At 41.5% G+C, this 24,864-nt stretch overlaps 1 protein-coding gene and 1 long non-coding RNA gene across 2 annotated transcripts in view; one reads left to right on the top strand and one right to left on the bottom strand.

Moving 5' to 3' along the window:
* Nucleotides 1-24,732, bottom strand: part of LOC117545942 (protein shisa-like-2B) — a 30,281-nt gene extending 5,549 nt beyond the window's left edge. The window contains exon 1 of the mRNA XM_034215983.1: nucleotides 24,457-24,732. Within this exon, the coding sequence (XP_034071874.1) occupies nucleotides 24,457-24,662 (206 nt within the window). The 5' untranslated portion in view covers nucleotides 24,663-24,732. The remainder of the gene's footprint in view (nucleotides 1-24,456) is intronic.
* LOC117545943 lies at nucleotides 10,207-12,678 on the top strand. Its single transcript, XR_004568903.1, has 3 exons — nucleotides 10,207-10,521; nucleotides 10,779-10,943; nucleotides 12,318-12,678. It is a non-coding gene; the product is annotated as an uncharacterized LOC117545943 (long non-coding RNA).
* Nucleotides 24,733-24,864: the final 132 nt, after the last annotated feature.

The raw sequence follows: 24,864 nt of genomic DNA, 5'->3' as shown, positions 1-24,864 counted from the left end.
ACTTTTCTTTTTGTGCAGCTTTTAATTGAACTATTCATATCTCACACTGCACTGTATCTTTTATTAATGTATTTTCTATGTTTATTTTATTATCTTTGTTTTTAATGACTGTTTTTAAAGGCCATTTTATAATGTTTTTCTGCTGCACAATTTTTATGTTTTCATTTTTGTAAAGTAATTTGAATTGCCTTGTGTAGAAAGGTGCTATATAAATTACATTACATTACATTGCATTTAGCTGACGCTTTTATCCAAAGCGACAATAAGTGCGTTCGACCAAGAAAATACAACCTTGAAGAAAACAGAATCATATACGTACATCAGGTTTCATAGAGCCAAAACATTTCAAGTGCTACTCAACTGGCTTTAGATAAGCCAGTCCTTTATTAGTATATAAGTGCTTTGTTAATAGTTCTATAGCTCGAAGTGGAGTCAAAAGAGATGAGTTTTCAGTCTGCGCCGGAAGGTGTGCAAGCTATCTGCTGTCCTGATTTCAATGGGGAGCTCATTCCACCATCTTGGAGCCAGGACAGCAAACCCACGTGTTTTTGCTGATGGGAACTTGGGTCCCCCTCGCAGTGAGGGTGCAGCGAGCCGTTTGGCTGATGCAGAGCGTAGTGCACGCGCTGGGGTGTACAGTTTAACCATGTCCTGGATGTACGAAGGGCCAGATCCATTCGCAACATGGTACGCAAGTACCATTGTCTTGAAGTGGATTCTAGCAGTTACTGGAAGCCAGTGAAGGGAGCGGATGAGCGGAGTGGTGTGGGAACATTTTGGAAGGTTGAAGACCAGACGAGCCGCTGCATTCTGGATGAGCTGCAGAGGTCGGATGGCACATGCAGGTAGACCAGCCAGGAGGGAGTTGCAGTAGTCTAGGCGTGAGCATAAATAAACTTGCCTTGCACTGTTGACATGCATGCACTATGCAAGTACTGTGCGCAAGTGTACACAGTGTATTTAATGGAAGTGTAATAACGGAAGTATCCAAACTGAGACGCAGTTGTTTATACAGTGCTGATGTGCTGCCCACTATTCTTGCAAGCGTGTGTATTTTGTTTAATTTAGTTTAAAACTGATTATTCTTACCCTTTTCTGCTATCTGGCTTTTGTATTTTCTATTTACAAACAATACTCAATCAAGGCAAAAATTGTCAGAATGTGAATTTGGATCCTGTTGCTGCTTATTCTCATATTCAGTGAGTGTGATTTGGTTTGAATAAGTGAAGTGTGCGCTTGCATCCTTAACACTTCTGTCCAACCTGATCTCACCAGATTGCGTGACTCCACCACGACTCCTTAACACCACATTGCGTGGTGGAGTCACTAACTTTGTTACATTTACGTGTCGGCACCACGCAAACAACCCCAATGTAAAGTGAATTACCTTGGGCGTGGTGCACACACGCATTTCTACAACGTCCTGCAGTGAGCTTTGTATTCTATAAAACGTTTTTTAAATCTACTTTATAGCTTGTAATAACTCACGGGAGGCTTCTTTTATTTTATTTGTATTCATAATCATTTGTATTTTTCGTCAGAATGTAGGCCTATTATGGCGCATTAGTTACCAATTTTTGTTCTCAAAAAACAGTGCATTGTGTGTCATGCATTCTGGTGAGATCAGGTTGGACAAAGGAGCCTCATTCACTTTACATTGGGGTTGTTTGCGTGGTGCCGACACGTAAATGTAACAAAGTTAGTGACTCCACCACGCAATGTGGTGTTAAGGAGTCGTGGTGGAGTCACGCATTCTGGTGAGATCAGGTTGCTTCTGCCAGGTGTTAAATGATGTAAAGATGTGTTTAAATATTCATTGTCTCTGTTTGCTAGTGTTCTTCAAATCTAAGAAGCCGATTAACTGAGTGATGTGTTATGTATTCATGCCTCATTATACGAACGTCTACTCTATGCTTTGAAACAGTGTAAATGTGCTGTATTATTCCAAATGGAATTCTTTTTACACATAATTACTGCTCAGAGGCGGTTAATTTCACAGGCTCAAAGCTCCTTTAGAAATGTGTTGGTAACATGCTACATGACTTGCATTGTGATAGGATTACATTCAATAACTCCTGTCCGGTGTTCCCAGCAAAACCCTGAACAGGCTCCAGTACATCCAGAACTCAGCTGCCAGGGTTCTCACACGCACCAAGCGCTGGCAGCACTTCACCCCCACTCTCCTCAACCTCCACTGGCTCCCGGTCAAGTCCCGCATCACCTACAAACTCCTCCTCGTCACCTACAAGTCCCTCCATGCCCTCTCGCCTCAGTACCTCACAGATCTCCTCCACCCATACATCCTGTCCTGCACCCAGACTCTGGCCTGCTCTCCATTCCCCATTCACGCCTCCGCACCTTCTGGGACCGTGCCTTATGTGTCGCTGCCCCCACCCTCTGGAACTCCCTCCCTGCTGAAATCTGTAACGCCCCTTCTCTGAACATCTTCAAATCTACCCTGAAAACTCATCTGTTCAACATCGCCTTCCAACAATAACTCACTTCCCCCCCCTGCAATGTAACACTTCCATTTCTGCCCCTGTTTTATGTCTTGACTCTTGTCCTTATATGTTTCTTGTTAAGCAACTTTGGGTTAATGAAAGGCGCTATATAAATTAAAGTTATTATTATTATTACTAATAATACTATCCAATTGTATCGTGAAAAAATTATCTGACTGTCACAACATTAATTGTAGGATCTAAAGCTCATAGAGAAGAATATCAAGCTGTGATGCCCCTGTGGGTTCATCTGGAGAGGGTGTGGCTGTGCTGCATCCAGCCTCCTTGATTGCCCTGCAGTTATTTAAAGCCTCTGCTCCTCTCTGCAGGCACCTGGTTGTGTTGAGTATGCTATGAGTTTCTTCAGTTGCTTCACTTTGTGCACTTGAACACTCTCACTCATACATGTCCATACAATCCTCACCCTGCATTTACACTACTGATACCACTGACGTCCACACCTCATACTTTACTTGTTTGGCACTTAATTAATTTGGTTGATTTGAATGTTTTGCTTAAATAAACATATTTTGTTAAACGTTGATATGGTGTGTCTCCTCTTTGTTGTGGCTTTTTGAGCCAGGTCATAACAAATGGGGGCTCGTCCTACGGGTTATTTGTAGAACGTTTGGTTAAAGGTTTGTGTAGCGCTCAGAGCACATGGTGTCATTGAGCAGCTGAGTAGTTGATGTAGTCCAGCTGTGTGCTGGCTTGGCGCTGCTATTTGGGGACACATCTTGTCTTTTGTGTTTCAGGAAGCCTTAGTGTTTGACATGGCGTCAGGTTTTGTGTGCCAATCAGAGGGTAAGATGTTGCTGTTTGAAACGCTTTTGTAAAGGGATTTACCCGCTAGGCTTACAGTAAGTGGTGTTTGCCCTTTGGTTACGTCTGTTTGTTTTTTTCATAGTGTTGTGGTGACATATAGTGTCAGCTGTTTTCGGACAGCTGTCTCGGGGGCACGTCCGCGTGACGAGCAAGAAACCTGTCCTTAAGTGAGTTTTACTGTTCAGGGTTTGTCACCAAATCTGCATTTCATCATCTCAGAAATAATAATGGCATGGGACCAATACTGTCCCTAAGTCAAACAAAGACTAATGCTGTGTCTAAATTCAGACATTTCCCTTAGTACAACAGCATGTTCACTGTGAACTAGTGATGGCAAAATGAAGCTTTGAATGAAGCATCGAACCACTTGGACAATTGTGTCGGAAATAGGTTCATTTCTCGAAGCTTCAGTTACAGCGACCTCTCCTGGCGAAGTGCAAGGCTGCAGTGGGTTTAACGTATCTTTGCCTTGAAAAATATTCGATGCACACAAACCAAGACTGAATATCATGTTCTATTTGCAATTAAAGATTGATAATTGTGTGTATTGGGTTATTGAGAAGAGACTAGAGAGTGCTGGACATTTTTTTGGGAGGAGAGGGCCTTTTATCAGTTATTAAAGTTGAAAAGCAATGATTAAAATACATCCATTCCGGGCTTTGAACCAGCTGCGCGGAGGACATCGCTGCATTCGGGCCGCCGGCTCGACCCACTGGGTTATCTATTCCTTAAAATATTGAACTGTTTTTATATTACTGATAATTGTCTTTTTGTTCACAACTTCTCCACATTTCGAAGTGTTTCCCGAGCCAGAACGACCTATCTTTCTTCCTGGCTTGCTCTATAATGATACTACAATTAAAATGCAATACCAACAATAACTCAACAGCAACAACGCAAACTACGACAACAACCCACACATTGCGCATTGTTTAGAGCGGTCATAAAGTGTTGAAGTGCTCAAATTTGAAACTGTTTCAACCTGTCACCTGTCAGAATCGAGACGAGGCAGTGCATTGAATCGCGTGAATGGACCGCGAACCAGTCAAGTGATTCATTCAGGAAATGAAGCAGTTGCTGCTTCGGACGTCACATGTCACGTGATTTGAAGCAGTTGCTGCTTCGGACGTCATATGTCACGTGATTTGAAGCAAGCTTCGAAGCACTAGGCTTGTTTGAGACAAGCGAGACCTCCGCAGACCTGCGCAATTTCGATCAACGTCTTGCTCGTGCGTTGCATGATGGTTAGTCATTTTGTCCGACTTGCTCTGGAGGCTCGCCTACATGAGACGTTGAAATCTCGCGGGATAAAGACGCCCGCAGCCTTGAGAGCGAGGCGCGGCGAGGCGGCGCAGTTCCTCTCCACGGGCTGCAGAAGCGAAATGCTTGATGGGAAACGACTCGCTGGTATCTCCAGCTGAGCGCTCATTGGTGGTTTTTTCCACGTGCTGGTGATGAAACTCTCCAATTGGCTGGGCAAAATGTTGTTGTTGTTTTGTTTCAGTTTTACGTCGCCACTTCCATTCCCATTTTTCATCATTGTTCCACAATATTTATCATCATTAAATGAATATCCATATATTTTATACTATACTTGCACTGCTTACCGTTTTCATACTTTATATATCTTAGCATATTCATACACACTGTTCATACTGCTCTCAGGCTGCTGTGTATATCTAGTGTATTCATACCCCTCACTGTTTATTCATCATTCAATTCATTCTATATTTTATTCTGTCTATTGTGTACATTACTTTTCACTTTACTGCTTGTTGCACCTGGTTAGAAGCTAAAGTGCATTTCGTTGTCTCAGTACCTGTAATATGGGCAATAACAATAAAGTTGAATCTAATCTTGAGCAGGAACAAATGTATTTACTTAGTACATATCTGACATTAACGATTAAACACATGTGTGCATTCTTTATAAATGCAAACCGAGTCAAGCCGACTCCGGAGGTGGCGGTATGCACCTTAAAGTTGTTTGCAATCCGCCAAAAAACCGAGAGAAGAAGAAGAAGAAGAAGACCTAGCCGACTCCGAGCTGTCCGACTTCAGGCGAGCTTTTTGAGACCTCCCCCGGCTGCGATCGGCTATTCTCGTCTACTTTCGAGGCGAGCCGCAACGCGTCTCAAACAAGCCTACTGCTTCTATGGAATAGGAAGTCCAGGGTTGAAGCTCCGTTCGAAGCTTCAGTGTCAAACTTATGGAAGCAAACAAGAGACAGAAGTATTTGAATTTTATCAGACACCGAATTTATAGCATTGAAAATAATTACTTTGAAAATCATTTTGCTCCGAATGTACCTATGTGAAATAAAAATGTTCAAATTCAGATCCCAAAAATTCAAGTGAAAAAAATTCGACTTCAAATATTTTGGTGTTTAAAATTCGATGTCAAAAAATTCGGTGTATAAAATTCGATGTCCAAAATTGCGATGCAGCATCATCCGGGCTACTCAGACAGGATAAGCAATCGAGCCCGAATGCAATCAAACCGACTTCTGGGGGACAGTGCGGTGAAGCCCAATGCTGCAAACTGTGTAGGCGATGGATGCAGATGGGAGCAATTCCCGTAGACCCTATGTTACTTAAAATGTCCAACTTAACATCAGAAAATGAACATGTTTCTAGCCTGGATCCACAAAAACATATTCTGTATATAGTTAGATTCCCCCTTCATGACAACGGGACTGCTGCTCCTGGTCTCACTGCTAGCTCCGTTAGCTCCGTGATGCTACAACGGCTCAGCTCATGAGGAGAACACTACTTGAATTCGGCCGTGTTTGTTGTGTTGGCTCCTGGTGGACTATTCGTCATGCAAATATAGGATTTATCTGCAGTTAAAACAGACCGTCCATGAATGCAGTTTCTTCGGTAAGTCAACCCTGCGTACTTTGTTATGTTACTGGTGTTTTTATTAAGCTAACGTTAATGAATGTTTAGAGTTGGGTTAGCATTTGAGCAATCGTAGCTCCATCTGTGCTAACGATGCTATGCGTAGCATCCAAGAGTATATAACATTAAGTGGGATGCTACTGTATACCAAAAGGCTTCTGTGCAAGGTTGGTAAAATAAGGTCATCCTTGTACGTTAGATAGTTAGTTTTGCTAGTTAGGTTACTGTATGCATGCGGTTCATTTCAATTCGCTATGCTCTCAGTGTTTCCCACAGATATGAAATATACTTGGGCGGGTGGTGGCAAGGAGGGTGGGGTGCGCGAAAAAAAAAAGAAAGTTTTAACAACATTATTTATTGACTTTTCATTCCGGTATAATCATTTTGCGCAAAGATGGCACTGTTTGTCAGAGCACTTCATCCTTCTGGGATTTCATGAAGAACAGCTCCAACGCCTGTGTGTATGGGAATGCCTCTGGTGCTGGTCCATTAACTGCCAGTGTTTCCCACAGATCTGAAATATACTTTGGGGGGTGGTGGTAGCGGGGGGGGGTTGAGGGTGACGTGCAACAACAGTAACATTAACCTTTCTGTTGGTCGCTTGTTAGCAGACCCTTCAGCGATGGCAGAGCGAACAGGTACAGGCAGGGTCCATAATGATAGCCCTATAGTTTAAATCTACTACCCACACATGAACATATGGAAATGGGTTACTATTTAAAAAAATAAATGTATTTATTAATGTATTTAGGAACCTATCCATGTGATTTTTAGTGGGGGTCGACCTCAAATCCTCTAGGGGGGTCCAGGGGCATGCCCCCCCCGGTAAGATTTTATTTTTTATTTTGGAGTTAAATGCATCAATCTGGTGCATTTTGAGGGGAAAATAAAGAGACTAGATCTATGGAAACACCTATATTAAACAGAACTGTATACATTTCAATAATCATAAAATCAAGGCCATAACCAACAACATACCATTTCCAATATGAAAAAAACACTGAAACTTGTTAATTTATTTTTGGTTCATTTATAGTTGGGAGTGAGGCTCCTGAATCAGCCTCTCCTGTTTCCCTCCTCTCCCCCCCTCCTCTTTGAGGCAGCAGCAAAGACTAGTTTTCTCTCAACAAGTTTTAAAAGTGTATCTTACCTTTTTTCACCTAGTTAACTTTTTATTTATTTATTCATGCATATTTTACTAATCACATTTCATTTCATTTAGCTGACGCTTTTATCCAAAGTGACTTATAATGACCGATTACAGGGACATTCTCCCTGGAGTAACTAAGGGCTAAGTGCCTTACTCAAGGGCACACTAGTGGTGGTGTTCCTGGCGGGATTTGAACTCACAGCCTTCCGATCTTCAGCCCACCTCACTATCCATTAGACCAATCACTACCCTCTCAAATGGAAATATGTGTTTACATAAATGGTGACCACACCGTTTGAGACCCACTGAGAACTTAGACCAAGTTAACTATCTAAACACTCAGAGAGTCCTTTACCTCTCCTGAGCTGAGGTTATCCCGAGCTTGAATGACACACAGAGACCAATCAAGGGCTTTGATTTATGATCTGTATGACAGTGGCCATGTCGGCAGGCCACATCATGTGGACAGCCAGTCACCCTGTGTGAGGCAGGCCACTTAACAGGCCAGAAGGAGGCGAGATCAGAGCAAGGGAGCGAGGGATCATTGTCTACAAGTTAATCGATCGCAGATGGCGTCGTGGTCACGGACGAATAAAAAAAAAAAAAACATTAAAAAAAAAACTATACCTGGGCGGCCCGCCCAGGTATAGTATATGTGTGGGAAACCCTGGCTCTACTATAGCATACAATAGTCTAACGTCAACGTATTGTTGAAGAGAGGCTTAGTTTATATTAAATCAACCTCACAATGAAATGTGTGTGTCTTTAAAATATGAACGTCACATTTCAAGATGGTCCAGAAATAACGCTCCCTTAGATATTGTAATATGGTTTGTTGAACTGGAGTTATTTATTGCAGCTAACCGCCAATCTGACGAACGACCCAAACATTGTCGTTTTTAATATTATTATTACCAATGCCTGCGGGGCGGGGCGGGGCGGGACCATGGATGTATAATAAGTGGCAGGGTTGGGAAGCAAAACTCGGTTCCGAGTAGGAACAAATAACAATTGCATCAATCCCGGGACCGGACAATTGTTATTTGAGTTGTGAGGACAGGAGGCGAGGCCGAGCCCCGCGGACTGCAGCTCTCTCTATGCTCGGTATCAGCTGATCGCTGCACGGTGCAGCTCAGCGTCTCTCTCTCTCTCTTTCTACACACAGAGGATCCGCTGCCCGTTTAACAGCCTCATCTTTGTCAAACTTTATTATGTTCTTTCTCTAACACATAATGAAGGTTATTAAGCGTTTTAGCTCCTGTGTTGTTAATATTGACCGAATGACCGCCATTTCCTTTATGAAGTGAAGCAGCCTCCCTGTCTGTGTCCTCGCGCTGTCCTCACATCCCCGGACCCCCAGACTCGGAGGAGCACAGGGATGTCAGTATTGTTTATGAAGCAGGGTATAGAAAGTACATTATTGAAATGAAAATACTATTTATTTACTTTTACAAACAGTGAGCAGCTGCAGCATGTGTATTGCAGGACATGTGTAAGCGTCTTTGAGTTTTAGAAAAGCGCTAGGCCTATAGTCTATAAATATAATGTATTATTATTAGGCCTATGTGTTGGACATGTGTGGTTGGACTCTGTCTCACAGGCAGGTTGCAGCATGTGTGTTGCAGGACATGTGTTGGACACACAGACTGTGTGGTTGGACTGTGTCTCACAGGCAGGTTGCAGTGTAACATCAGAGGAGACTGGGCCAATTGTGCATTCTCAAACTGCACCACTTAGAACTAACTAATCAATGCAGAGATTATTTTTATATAATTGTATTCAATAACCGTAAGAAATTAAACAGTATGAAGTGATTTGTAAATAGGAATACAGATTTGACTTAATGTTTTCATAAATATATTTTTCTCCCAGTTTGTCATGGGACTTATTTTTACCCTCTTAAGAACCGGAATCGAGAACCGAAAATAACTGGAATCGAAAAGCAGAACCGGAATCGTTGAAATCCAAATGATACCCAACCCTATGTGTGATGCAGTAAAATCTTACCGCTCACTTATGTTAGCGGTGTCGTAAAAAACGTGGGAAAATGTAAAATACGATGATGAAGAAGAAGATTCCAGTGGCCCCAATTTGTGTCCATTCTGGACAAGTGAAAAATGTATTCGGACAAGTAAATTGCCAAACTCACTTGTCCATGGACAAGTACTCTCTAAAAACTTTTTCTCACACTGACACTGTTGGATTTAAAAAAACACATTCAAATCAAAAAATCATTATATTTATAGCCCCTGAACAAACAAACACACATCTTTCTTAAATAACACACTTGCTCTGCAATAATATGTTTTTTGATATTTCTGTTAGGAAAGGACATGCCTGAGAGACAGGACTGCTTCACCATTTTCTCTTTCTCTGAGGGTCCAGAAGAACATCCAAGAGGGAAAGGAAAAGCTGATGTTATGAGATTTAAGAGCAGTACAGGACACTAATGGCGCATTTCCACTGCAGCGGGTAGCCCCGTTTAAGCGTCCTTAACCGTCCTCAAGCGGCCAGGCCAGTTTTTGGTGGCCTTTCCATATAGCCTAGTACCGGCTAGCGGGTACTTTTTCCCTCTTTTTCCGGCCCCATAAAATCGTGGTTCTATCAGACCAGGGCCAGGGCTAAACTAGTGACGTCAACACTCTCGACTGCTGATTGGTCAGAGAGAATCGTCACAAGATCGCGCGCGAGTTCATCCCTAGCGTCGCATATATATTTAGAAGCAAGCTTGCAGCATTTTTATAAACAGCATTTTGTAAACGGAGGAGCTACAAAAATGGCTACGTCTAATAAGAAAAGCACACCGTGGTCGACCGAGGAGGTGACGACGTTCCTATATCTCATTGGGGATGATAAAATCCAGCAGGAGCTCGACGGAACAACGCGAAATGTAAAAGTGTTCCAGGATGTCTCTGCACAGATGTCCGAACGCGAATTTTCGAGGACTTTCCTGCAGTGTAGGGAAACACTGAAAAAGATGAAGAGTGAATATCGCATAATAAAGGACAACAACAACACGAGTGGTGCGGGTCGCAAACAATAGAAGTGGTTCGACTTGTTGGACCAGATTAACGGCCATAGACCGGCCAACGTTGGGAGGGAGGGAGGCCTGGACTCTGCAACGGCTTTACTGGAGTCCCTGCAAGGTACGCTCACTTCTAACGAAGAAGTCTATTTTATCCTTACATTAATGTTCGACAACCCATGCTTTTATGGAGCCCCGAAGAGCTACATAGCTAGCTAAGGCAGATCGCCTAGGCAGATAGCCTTAGCTAGAGCTATTGTTTGCTAACACCATATGTGCCATTGTTTACGTTCAGTTTTTCTTTTCTATAGTTGTTGTCGCTATTTAGTATTGTGCTGCAGTAGTTTGTGGAATTAACAAGTCATTTTGCTGTTCTAGATGATTACATTGGGACTTGTGAGGAGGAACATTCCCGAACAACGGGTGATGGCAGTGTTCCCTCCACATCGTCATTGAATCCAGAACGGACCCCAGCCGAAGACCCTAACCCGACTCAACCACCAACGCCGAGTGCCATCACGACACCGCAGCGTGTGGTTCTAGGTAAGAAATAGAAATGGCAAAACGACTGGAATTGTGTTTTGTTTTTTTAAACCTTGGATCATCCATCGTCAGTAATTAAAATAAGCTATACCACTGTGTGGAAATGCTCTGTTACAAGTAAAGTCTTAGCTAGTAAGCAGCTAGTACAGTTGTGTGTAACATCCAATCATATACATCAGTGACGTGCGGTGAGGTTCATGGCTGGTGAGGCACTGACTCTTTCAGAGTCAGATTTACAAATATTATATTCTGACCTTAATCGAAAGATTCTGTTATTTTGAAAAGCTTTTTTGGTCTGATGTTTCGGTTCATTTTAAACAGACCGTTCAACAAAAGGATACCCAAAATCTAAATATTGGATTGTTCTTTCTTAGTAAGAACCAATTTTCATTACCAATTGTGGTCTTACCTTGACTTGAAGATGAAGTCCATGCTATCCTTCTGGACAACAATCTATATTACTTTTTTGTAAAAGTCCTCCTTATCTTCCTGTAGTTTCAAAAGTCTAGTTTGTTGTTCGCGTCCATACCGTCTCTGCGTAGAATAACAGTAGCAACAAGGACCTGTGGGCTCACGTGCGCCCCCTTCAGTGAGGCAGAGGTTATGGCTGCCTCTCCAGGTGCTTTTTTCATTGCCGTTGTATGATGAGATCAGCGAGCCTAAATATCATATATACGTGAAATAAGTTATTTAGAGACTATGGATGGCGAGGATAAAATGTAATAAAGGGATCTACAAACATTACATTGGTGACATACAGTGAGATGGTGCAGGCATGCGCTTAGGGCCCGCTTTCCAGACAGTTTCTGTGGGGTGACGCATTCTGAGGTGAGCCAGAGCTCATCTGTGCCTCACCTCACCACACAGTAACTGGCTTGAGCGCGCTCACAAAATAAGTGCCCGCGCTCCATTAGTGCCCGCGCTCCAGCCAGTTACTGTGGGCTTACGAGAGGCAGAGCTCGTCCCTGCCTCACTTCTCATCGCTACCCATAGTTGTAGCGGAGCTCGGCCAATTTGCTGATTTTGACTATAAAAAGCGATTGGAATCAAACAGAAATCACACTTACAACACAGATCAGTGGAGACATTTTATTATTATTACTATTTAGTTTTTCTTTAGTTGTTTTTCCTTTACATTGTAGTATGGCCTCCCCTGACTGCACGTCGCTGATATACATATATTTATATTCATTATCAACAGGCTGGACATAATGTAATTCACTTTCACAATCATTGTAAACATCTAGGGCCAGAACTTTCTTTAGTTCACCTTACTGTTGTTCTGTTTATACATGTTATTCTTATATCCTTGTGTGACCTGTAACTGTCCTGTGTTTTTTCCTTATTGCTAATTATTATCTTATTGTCACCTAGGCAAGAGGAAACGAGGAGGAGAGGATCGGGCCCAGCAGGAACGGCACCGTGAACAGCACATGGCCCAGCAGGAACGGCACTTGGACTGGGCCAAAGTGTCTGCTGAGCGGAGATGGGAGTTGGATGCGGCCTTGAGAAGGGAGGAGGCCGTCTTGAGAAGGGAGGAGGCTGCTCAAACAGAGACCTTCAACCTAGCCTTCCTGCGCACTCTTGGGGAGGTGCTAGGGGGACTGGGCAGCCGACGTGGCCCGTCTCCTCCTCGTCCAACTTAAAATAACCTTAATAGTTATTGTACATATTATATTTTTTTTTTCTAGTTAATTTTTAAATTTGTACTTTCTTGTTTATTTATTTTCTTTAAAATGTTCATTTTATTTTTATTTTTACAATGCCATGTATATTTATGCTGGCTGCAATACAGTTTTTAATTTTTAATTTGTATTGTTTAATGGCATGCCTTTTTGATACACCATTTTTTTTTTTTGTATACTGCCATCAATAAAGTACTTATTTGACTTATCTTATCTCTTGTTGATAATGAATTGCACCCAACAGAAACAAATCAGATTCACAGAAGATATAAACATACATGAATTTATAAAGCAATAACAAACACCATCAGTTAGGAAAAAGCCCCTTAGTTTTAAGAGATTTAAAGCAAGAAATTGAGTTTGCTAGCTTGAGGTCCTCCTCTAAAACATTATTACATGTTTATTTTGTAATAGTATTAAGAATACATGATAAATACATAATACATGTAGAAATTGCTCAATTGTAATACCCTCGTTCTACTAGACTCAAACAACACATTCCTTATATATTTCAAAGACGAGAGAACAAAAGAAACCTATAACCCATTCAAGCAAGCTTTTAACATGTCTAGAAGAAAGATCGAGGTTATATTTTAATATATTATTTTATGTTGTGGATACTTTAGCCTCCATCCATGTTTACAATTGTCCACACTATTTTACACTTGCATTTATGAATATAGTTTTGCTGTGTTTTACACTTTAGTATTTATGTTTATAGTTAGCTTTGATATTCGCTTAATTTATTAGAAAGATTTTCTTTTCATGATCTGATATTTCCTCAAATGTTCTTATTATGGGGCAGTACTTACTTGTGCTTTCAAATATTTACTAATATTCAATTCAGATAATATTTGTTTAAAACATTTGACAAACACATGTATATGAAAAAAAAAAAGATTTATTTATGTTCAATACAATGAATACAATACAATGCATATTTAGTAGGGGTGTAACGGTACACGTACCCGTACCGAAATGATTCGGTACGGGCCCTTCGGTTCGGTACAGGTGTGTACCGAAGTGTACCGAACGAATATAACGTTAAACGTAAAAAATTGAGAACGTGAACAACTTTTTGGAAGTAATCTCAGGTGCTGCGTCGCAGCATTCAGAGTAATTTGCTCACATTGGGTTCAACGCGTCATAGAGCGAGCAAGTCATTTCATTGGATGAGAGGCATACTATGAGAGCTGGACAGAGGGATGCGTTCAAATGTAGTCAGTAATTTGAGGAACTGTCGAAAATTAATGGCGAACGCAGATAAAGTTGAGCTCGAAAATCCTCCAGCATCATTGAAGTCTCCGGTTTGGGAACATTTTGGTTTCGCAGTTACGTACAAGGATGAAGGACAAAGACAGGTGGACCGAACCAAAGCTGTTTGTCGGCATTGTTCAACTAACATTGGTTGCGCGGCTGGCAATACATCAAACTTGCACACTCTTGAAAAGGCATCACCCGAACGTGAATATCACCGGTACCAAAAGAAAAAAGACTGAAGTGCAAACCCAACTCCCACTAGCATTTAAGCCTCCACCACTCGCAGAGAGTTTCAGACCGAGCCAAAGCTATTACAAACACCAAATATCCTTATGTTGCCATGTTAGCAAAGCGCTACCTGGCTGTATCTGCTACCTCTGTCCCTAGAGACAGGCCCGGACTGGCCATCGGGAGGACCGGGAGGTTTCCCGATGGCCTGGCCTGTTAAGTGGCCTGCTGGCCTGAGGATTTTTTTTATTTTATGTATGTATTGTGAACGCAACGCTGCGCAAATGTGGGTCAGACTCTGCCTCACAGAGGGTGACTGGCTGTCTACATGATGTGGCCTGCCGACATGGCCACTTTCATACAGATCATACACTAAAGCCCTCGATTGGTCTCTCATTCAAGCTCGGGAGGGTGTGTATGTGTGGCGGGCCTGAGCGTGCGAGAGAGAAAGCGCGCGCACCGATTACGTGTTTTGTTGTTGTTAGCATCTGGTGCTAGCTAGCGGCGCTAATGGATATAATGAGCTGACTGTCAACAAGGTGGAGGAGAGTCCTCTCCTGTCAGACTGAGAGACTGATAACTACAGCTCAGGTGAGGTAAAGGACTCTTGAGTCTTTAGATAGTTAACTTAGTCTGAGTTATCTCTGTGGGTCTCAAACGGTTTGGTCACCATTTATGTAAACACATATTTCCATTTGAAGGGGGAGTAATTAGTAAAATATGCATGAATAATAATTTTTTTTAAATAACTAGGTGACTGGCTGTCTACATGATGTGGCCTGCCGACATGGCCACTTTCATACAGATCATACACTAAAGCCCTCGATTGGTCTCTCATTCAAGCTCGGGAGGGTGTGTATGTGTGGCGGGCGCGAGCGTGCGAGAGAGAAAGCGCGCGCACCGGTTACGTGTATTGTTGTTGTTAGCATCTGGTGCTAGCTAGCGGCGCTAATGGATATAATGAGCTGACTGTCAACAAGGTGGAGGAGAGTCCTCTCCTGTCAGACTGAGAGACTGATAACTACAGCTCAGGTGAGGTAAAGGACTCTTGAGTGTTTAGATAGTTAACTTAGTCTGAGTTATCTCAGTGGGTCTCAAACGGTTTGGTCACCATTTATGTAAACACATATTTCCATTTGAAAGGGGAGTGATTAGTAAAATATGCATGAATAATAATTTAAAAAAATTAACTAGGTGAAAAAAGGTAAGATAAACTTTAAAAACTTGTTGAGAGCTAAAACTAGTCTTTGCTGCTGCCTCAAAGAGGAGCAGGGGGAGAGGGGGGAGATGAGTGAGGCTGGTTCAGGAGCACAGACACACTCACAACTATAAATGAATGCCCCGGACCCCCCTAGAGGAATTGAGGTCCATCTCCACTTAAATATGTTCACATGGATAGGTTCCTAAATAGATTTGCAAAAAAAATTGAAATAGTAACCCATGTCCATATGTTTATTCTGGGGTAGTAGATTTAAAGTGTAGGGCTATCACTATGGGCAGCAACGCTGTAAATATTGACAAATACATCCAGGAAAATGGCACAAAAGAAAACTGGTAGTGGCCTGGCTGGGTGTATAATTCCCAGCCTGACTTATTGTCCCAGTCCGGCCCTGCCTAGAGAGAGGGTGTTCTCCACATCAGGAGACATTGTTAGTGCCAGCAGATCTGCCCTTTCGGCAAGCAATGTGGACAAGTTCATTTTTTCTTTAAAAAAACATGAAAATACAATGACAAGCAAGTCCTAATGTCAAGCTGGCTGCTTAGGAACTAGTACAGTACAGTTCAAATACAGATTATTTCAGTTCATCGAAAAGCTGCACCTTAATGTTTATTTTATTATATTTTGTATTTATTTGAGTGAATATTCACAGTTTAATAATAATTAAAAACCCAAAACTAATAGTTTATGTTTTGTGAGTACTAGTAGCCTACAGTAAAGTTCAAATACAGATTATTTCAGTTCATCGAAATGCTGCACCTTAATGTTTATTTTATTATATTTTGTATTTATTTGAGTGAATACATTATTCACAGTTTAATAATAATAAAAAAAAAATATATATATATATGTTTTGTTTTGTGAAAAAAAATTCTGCTGTACCGAAAACGTACCGAACCGAACCGTGACCAAAAAACCGAGGTACGTACCGAACCGAAATGTTTGTGAACCGTTACACCCCTAATATTTAGATATTCAGGTAGCGCATCAAACCCTCTCTGATGTCAGTGCCCTCCTTCTTTGCCCCATGAGCTACTGCTACCCCAGGCTCTGCTGCTGCATTCCACCCATCATCATAGTCCTCTCCATGACTCTCGCAGAGGTTATGCAGAGCACAGCATGTCAGCACCATGGATTTCACATCACAGTCATTTATTTTCATGAGGCAACGCCACCTTCCCATCAGTCTACCAAATGCGTTTTCAACCACTACCCGTGCGTTGCAAATTTTCTTGTTGTATACCACATGTTCTGCTGTCAGCCGTCCAGTGTCTGGGAAGGGTTTTAAGAGCCAGCTTTGCAAGGGATAGGCATTGTCTCCCAGCATGTAATAGCCAGCATTCACCCCACCAATGTCCCTGGTGCAAGGTGGAAAGGAGTTGCCACGACTGGCTAACTCCCACAATGAGGACAGCCTCAAAACCCGAGCGTCATGCATGCTCCCAGGCATTCCTGCAAACACATTCCAGAAATGTCCCTTTCCATCTACAACTCCTTGAAGGATGATGCGTGCCAGCCTTTCCGGTTGAAATAGTCACAGTGGTATTCCTGTGGTGCCAAGATGGGTATGTGTGATCCATCAATAGCACCTACACACTGTGGGAGCCCCCACCGGTTCTCAGTGTAGGCAGCCATTTCTGCAAACTTTTGGCGGTCTGGTGAACGAATTAGTTCCGGTACTAACAACGCCTCTGCAGCAGCACAGAAGTCTCGCACACACCGGCACACAGTGGTGTTGCTCACTCCGAAAAGATGTCCAATGCTTCTGTACTCTGAGCCGGGTAGCAAGCTTCCACAGTGCGATGGCCACTCTCTTCTTTAGAGGTATACACACTAGTGCTGTAGCGACGCGTCGACTTCAAAATATCGTCGGCGACATATTTCCGCGTCGACGCGTCGCCACCATAGACTGTATATATGGTCGCCACACACACGTGGGTCACCCAAAGCAACAAGCAGTTCGCAATCGCACTTCTAACACAATGGAGACTGAAACGGCTATCACCTCCTCCTCACAGGATTGCGCACGAAGCCCCCAAACGAAAACATCTCGCCCTAGGTCTTCAAAAGCATGGGAATATTTTAAAGTTAGTCCAAAACGCAAATATATTTATATCTCACTGAGACTGCTGCTTGACCGGAAGCAGCAGCTAGCTGTGGTGGCAACCATTAGCAGCTAGCATTTGCTCTCCGATTTTTTACATAAAATGGAATTATGGATTATAAATTCAATAATTTGTTTATACATAGACGTTAAAAACCTATGGATTAACCGATTCAGCCGCGTTTTTTCTCATTTGAATGCCATTGAACACGTATTTTTGATCAGATTGACAGCTACGGCGGTGAGACGATCTCCCTAGAAGCTCTGTGAAGGTACGTGTTGTGATGACTGTATTTGCTTCCCCTGTCGCGAGTCCGGATCACTCAGTGATGATACTATGTACCTACATAATCTGTGGAGTCTCAGCTTTAATCGGATATCTTGTATGTGCAGCTACGATAAGTAATAAGGGTACTTTTATCTTGAGTTCTGTGCCAATGTCCGTTAGCATTTTTCGCTCAGGGGTCATTTAGATAGCATTTTAGTTTGCTTCTTATGAGACTTGTGTTTTGTTTTGGTAAACATGGTTTGTATCGTCAGTTAGCTGAGATTATTTCCGTTAATCTGGTATAACACATTAATAGGTTCTTAAATATTAAGATCCCCTGAGACACAGTATCGTGAAAAATACGTTTTTTTTACATTACGTTTTTTATGAATTGAACAACAGAAAAATAATCGTTCGATTAGTCGACTAATCGATCAAATAATCGCCCGATTAATCGTTTTCAAAATAATCGTTTCCCCCCAGCACTAATACACACGCGGAATGTTGTGTCCTGTCTCGCCATCGCTGGCCGCAGTTTGTTGCACAGGTAGGTGTATGTTTCCTCAGACATCCTGAAGTTATCCACCCACTGAGTGTGTGTGAAAGATGGAACTATCACAGACCACCACTCGGTAGAGCATCCAAACACATGGTCTGCGGCGACGTAACTTCTGAAATACACAAACAAAAGCATACATTACATTACATTACATTACATTACATTGCATTTAGCTGACGCTTTTATCCAAAGCGACTTACAATAAGTACATTCGACCAGGAAGACACAACCTTGAAGAAAACAGAATCATATAAGTATATCAGGTTTCATAGAGCCAAACATTTCAAGTGCTACTCAACTGGCTTTAGGTAATCCAGTCCTTTATTAGTATAAAAGTGCTTCGTTAATCGTTCTAACGCTCGAAGTGGAGTCGAAAGAGATGAGTACATATTTTAATACGTAAAAGTGGTAGCTACAATTAATTACATATTTGAAACACTTTGGTCGTATTGTGAGCGTGAGCCTAAACACATGGCTAGTTAGCGAACGTTAGCTTACCGAGTAGTAAGTCCTGTTGTAGTCTCTGCAGCGTTGTAGGACTTCCAAAACTCTCTCGTCAGCTTCTTCTGCATCTCGTCTTGCTATACGCAGCCTACTTTGAAACATCACTTTCCTGCTTGCTGTGATCACTTTCCTTCTTGCTGTGATCACTTTCCTTCTTGCTGTGATCACTTTCCTGCTTGCTGTGATCACTTTCCTGCTTGCTGTGATCCCTTTCCTTCTTGCTGTGATCACTTTCCTTCTTGCTGTGATCACTTTCCTTCTTGCTGTGATAACAAGCCACACACCAAGAAACAAGTAAACGATCGCTTCCACATCCTCCATTGTTGTGTGTGTTTTGTGAGTTGTGTCGCATTGAAGATGACGCCACTGCAGTTTTACCCAGCGTCGCTCCGCCCAAAAAGCTGATCGCCCCGCCTACACTGCGTTGCTACCCCAGGTCCTAAACTGTAATGGAAATGCGCCACGGCCTCGGACGGCCAGCGAGGCAGCCTGAGCGAGGACGCTTAGGGACGCTTAAACGGGGCTACCCCGTTGCAATGGAAATGCGCCATAAGAGACACTTAGGCCCTTTCTCATTTCACTAATTCCCCTCCTCGAGACTTAGTCCCGCCCACAGGAGATACGAGCGGAGGAGCCAAGGAGGGGAACCGAGGAGAGAGGAGGGGAAGCAGCAGGCGGTTAGAGAAATGAGAACTCCTCTCCTCTGAGCGGGTCATTTTAAAGAGACGTCCATTAATGATGACAGGAGGCACAGCAGCCCTCTGTCTGATGGACAGATGTGTTCATGATAACTTATATATTTACTTTGAATTCATTCACAGTGCGGTATAATGAGACAATAACAGGCTACAGATGCAGACACACACACATATATATAGCCTATGTATATATTTATATAAATATATATATAGCCTATGTAGGCTATATATTTATATAAATATATACAATTTCAGAATCAAACAGAGCACTCTCATAACGTAACACTATCAGAGTATTCAGAGTATATCAGGTATTATATACCCAAATAAATGGTGCCAATCTTCAGTCAGATGTGAATGTGTAACTTAACATTTTCAGTAAGAATAACGGACAAAAGGAGTACAAATACAATTGATTGAAATGTGAACTAAAAGTTATCAAGCATGAACCATCACAATTTTTTTTAAATAAAAACGAAATAATATACATAAGTTACTCTAAATGTTAATCTGTTAATTAAGTAAACACATTTTGTCAAATAAAGTGACAGGCTAGACCTGTGCAGGTGGTACAGTAACAGCTATGCCCAGCATGGGTAGTTCTGCAGGTGCAGCTGGTGCAGGTCCTCCTCCCTCAGGCCTGGTCCTCCTCGCAGGGAAAGACCCTCAGCCCTCTCTGGCCAAAGCAACAGACAGGACGTTCATAAAACTGAGGTCTCCCCCAAAGTCTCTAATCGTCTATCCTGTGAATATGAGAGGGGAAAAATAGTGTAATAGATGCTTTGGACAATAAGAAATATAAAGTTAACTGTTGAGTTGCTCAGTTTTTTAGATTGACAGGGTTTAATAATACAAACAAAAGGAGAGGCACCGTAAAATAAAGATTGGTCTTTCAATAAATTGTGTTGATTTTGTCTTTTGAATTGTTTGTGTAAAGTCAAGTAGCTAGAACTGTTACTTATAGTTTGAATGATACACTCTGGTTATAATGTTTGGAGGAGGCATCACAGGTAAGAGCACCATTTGTTGTGTTCCATCCACAACAAATGCACACAGATTGATGTGTGTGTATTTATGTATCTACTATTTCTTGAATCATTACTGTCAGTCCAAAACAAGAGATTTTGTTTTAGTAACATGTTTTAAAAACATTCTCTTTTCCACTACACTATCTTGAATATTTTAGTTTTTACATCACTACATTTATCTAACAGCTTTAACATTGTAAAGGTGTCACTTCAGACTCTGGGTAATTATGACAGCATGTCCTATTATTTTGAGAGTTTGAACAAACCAGACCTTCATCTATTAATGTAGAAAATAGTCAGCACATTAAACCATTATGAAAGTAATCATTAGTTAGCTCATTGTTCAAAATGAGCTCCAACTACAACAGTTAAGTCAACTCTTGCATTGGTAATAATAAAACAAATGATATAATATAATAGTATAACTTGTGTCTGCTTTAAATACTTTAACAACACTTATACTAGCATACTTTTACTAAAGTAACATTAACATGTTTAAATGCAGGGCTTTTGCAAGAGAGTATTTCGTATAGTGTAGCATGGTCTACTTCAGGGGTATCCAACCAGTCGGGTCGATCGCGAGGAGATTCCCAGTCGATCGCGAGATGTGTCTAAAAATAGAACAACAACATTCTGTTTTATCGTTAATGTCCTAACATAATGTTCCTGTGCCAGAATAATGCACTTGAACGCATCAAAGCTTTGTGATTGGCCGGCGTGACCCCATGTGTCGGGGCGTGGCTGGTGGGCAGTGGGCACTATTTCGCTGACGTTGTTGTCCGACCTTGTCAACAGGAGTGCCAGTCCGCACACACACAAGACCGCAATTATGGCAGAAGCAAAAAAGCCCAAAATATATAATTTTCACTCCGAGTGGGAGGATGATTATTTGTGTATCTATTCCAATTCAAAGTCCATCTGTCTCATCTGCAATGCGAGCGTGGCTTTATCGAAGAAGGGTAATTTAGGAGCGGCATTTCAAAACAGTCCAAAAACAAACGCTACGAGACGGAACTCCCTCCTAATTCTGCCCTACGCTCCCAAAAGGGGAGGGGCCTGAAAGGACAGCTAAATACACAGCAGTCCATTTTCACCAGGCCCAACAACAAGAGCAAGGCTGCTACCATAGAATCTTAACGTGTCAGTCACGTTCTTGCGAAATACATGAAGTCTTTCAAAGATGGCGAAGTTGTGAAAGAAGCATTCCTGGAGGCTGCTGACGCGCTTTTTGGGGACAGTAAAAATAACAGTAGCATTTCAACAGGTTTTTGATAAAAACTCAAGTTAGATACCGTTATTAATCAGCTGTAAGTTTTAGTTTGTTTGAACTTATTCATTATAATTATTGTACAAAATGGTATAAGAATGCAAACATTAAGATCTGTTTCTGTTAAATTGATTATAGTCTATTATCAATTCAGGTTAAGAAACTAGTGTTGCTTGCATCCTATTTTAAAGGCATTTATTTTTATATTCTACTAAAATGCAACAAAAAAATGGTTTGATTCTATTAATTTTGTCTATTTATTGCACTTTGGCAGCAGATTCCTGTGTTAGCTTCAGATCTGAGTTGTCTTATTAGTAAGCCTAATTTATACGTACGTTACTTTGCAAACCGCCCCCCCCCCCCTCCCCACACACACACACACACAACACACACACACAAGGCACACGGTAACTGTTGTATTCACTTAATTAATGATAACTACGGAGCTTGCTAACAGCAAGACACAAGGCTACTTCACTCATTTAGCTAATGTAAGATAAAAATGCTGTGGAGCCCTCACTGCTTGTAAAATAAAGAGCACAAACTGACTACTTACCCGAGCCCCAGGCTGTTCTCCGTCATTTTTCGCCCGGGTTGTTGTGATCACATGACTGACAAAGCCGTGTTCTGATAGGCCAGAAGTGCGTGTTTGATTGCAATTAGGACTCGATGCTTATCCTGTCTGAGTTAGCCCGGATGAATGCTGCTGCATCGCAATTTTGGACATCGAATTTTATACGTCGAATTTTTTTTCACTTGAATTTTTTGGGATCATGATTTGAACATTCACATTTTTTTTTCACTTGAATTTTGACATTTTTATTCACATAGGTAAATTCGAGCAAACCAAAAAAACATTTAGATACATGATTTTCAATGTAATTATTTTCAATGCTATAAATTCGGTGTCTAATAAAATTCAAATACTTCTGTCTCTTGTTTGCTTCCATACAACTGCCATCACTACTGTGAACACTTTTGAATTCCAACCATGTAGTGTTGATGGCTTGCTACTTATGTACTGAAAATAGAAATAGATGAGTGCTGAAGGAAGTTTAATAACTTAATCCAAACTGATACGCCATTCTTCTAACTGTAAAGTTATCAGTGATGCTAGTAATAACTTATATTGCTTTTGTGTCAACTGACCTTTTTTTAACCTCTGCTAGTTTGTATTTAGAATTAGATAGACGGTGTGTTGTTAATTGAGCACCCTTGTGCAGCATGTGAATTTCGACCGGGTAGCATTGTTAACTAGCTATGCCATACTTCACATCAGGACACACTTTTGGCACACGTGAGGGCAGAAGGACACAAATTAAAGCACAGAATAATCCTTTAATATCACACTGGCCAGATTACTGCTCCCCATTACAGAAAGAAAGAACGTCATCAGATTACAAATATACCTAGTAATAGGGATTACTATCAGGAATAACAGTTCAAAATACAATATAATGGTGCCAGCAACAAAACTTCCTAGCTAAATACAAGGACACAAAAATCAAAATTAATGAGTCAGGTAATGCTAAAAGACACATACGGTTTAAACAACATATTAGTAACTATATATATATAACACTTTTCAAATCATTTTTAACACCAGCAGTAATGGCCTTTGGATTGATCAGTGACAGAAGTGGGAAATGTAAACGATTAAACTGAAAATAATTTTTGTAATTATTCATGTAAACCTTTTATGTGATGACCGGTATCGAATGTGCAATTACTTTAACGAGGAATCGCGAAAAAAACTGCCCCCATGTTTTGCAAAAAAGTATAAAAACTCAAAAAGGTTGGGTTCATTTACGTATCAACTCAAAGGAACCAATACTGTGACCAAAGAGTTGTCTGCACATAGCTCGACTATGGCAAGTGGCTGCTTTAGAGAGGTTTTTTTATTGATGTCATTGTAAATGGGTGATTGGTTTTTAAAAGGACATTGATGTGGCATAAACGTGTCATCACTTGGGGGCCCCTTACTACCCGTGGCCCTAAGCAGTTTCCTTTTATTTTATCTTATAAATACTACGAGCATGCGTTTTTTTTATATAAGTGTTCTATTTTCTTCATCTCTATTTATACTTTCCTGTAACAACATACATTTCCTCTTTGTGGGCTAATAAAGGAATTCTAAATTCTGATTTCCTTGGCTGTTCACATTCTGCATGTCTAAGCCTCACTCCACATTTGCATATTTTTTCAGAAGAACTACATTAGAAAAAGTCCCTTAAAAAAAACATTTATGTCGTGGATGTGTATTATCTAAGAGTCAATAAGAGCATCCTTAGATCTATGGCATTTACTGAATCAAAGGCAAGGTTTCCCCTAATGGTATTGCACTGTGTTCTGAACTCAAAGTGACCCTGCATTACTAAATGCCATTTGAGCTTTACAAATGACTCTTTTATCCAAGCATATTAGCCTAATTTGAGCCAAACGTGAACAGACTGTAAAATACCAGCAACAGGTTGGCTCCTGACAACACACCAAAGATACTTGCTTATCAACCCACAAATGCATGTGATCCAAAACAGCACAACTTGCATAATTATTGTTAACTGTAGGAGAAACTATGCTACAGTATAATGCACATGCATGTTATGTCATGCATAAATAGTAAATGTACCCACATTTATAAATGTAAAATACGGAGGTAAAAATATGCAACACTTTCATTTGACTGTCCTTACCTCAACCACCACATGTATCCATATTCGTAAGGGAAGAAGCTGTTGGGGTCATCGCAACAGTACTTCAAGTCACTGAACCCGCAGCAGAAAAGTGCCGTGGCATCACTGTCCGCTTTCGGACACGTGAAGCCCTCCACGAGCACATCTGCCTCGGTGTAGTAACCTTCACAGTCCGAGCTCATATCCGACACACACTGTTCGCACATGGACTGTCGAATGCGGTGTGGCACACATTAAAGCCCTGCTCTGCTGATACACGACCTCCCATCGCTGCAACTCCACATCACGGAGTCCTGGAGCTGCACACACACAGGTGCAGGTGCTCTCCCCCCCCCCCCCCCTCTCTCTCTCTCTCTCTCTCTCCTCTCTCTCTCCTCGCTCTCTCGCCTCTCGCTCTCCTCGCTCTCT

Source organism: Gymnodraco acuticeps, unplaced genomic scaffold (genome assembly GCF_902827175.1).
Source record: "Gymnodraco acuticeps unplaced genomic scaffold, fGymAcu1.1, whole genome shotgun sequence".
In the NCBI taxonomy this organism is placed as follows: Eukaryota; Metazoa; Chordata; class Actinopteri; order Perciformes; family Bathydraconidae; genus Gymnodraco; species Gymnodraco acuticeps.
Note: the sequence above shows the minus strand (reverse complement) of the source record. Positions and strands in the feature narration are given on the sequence as shown.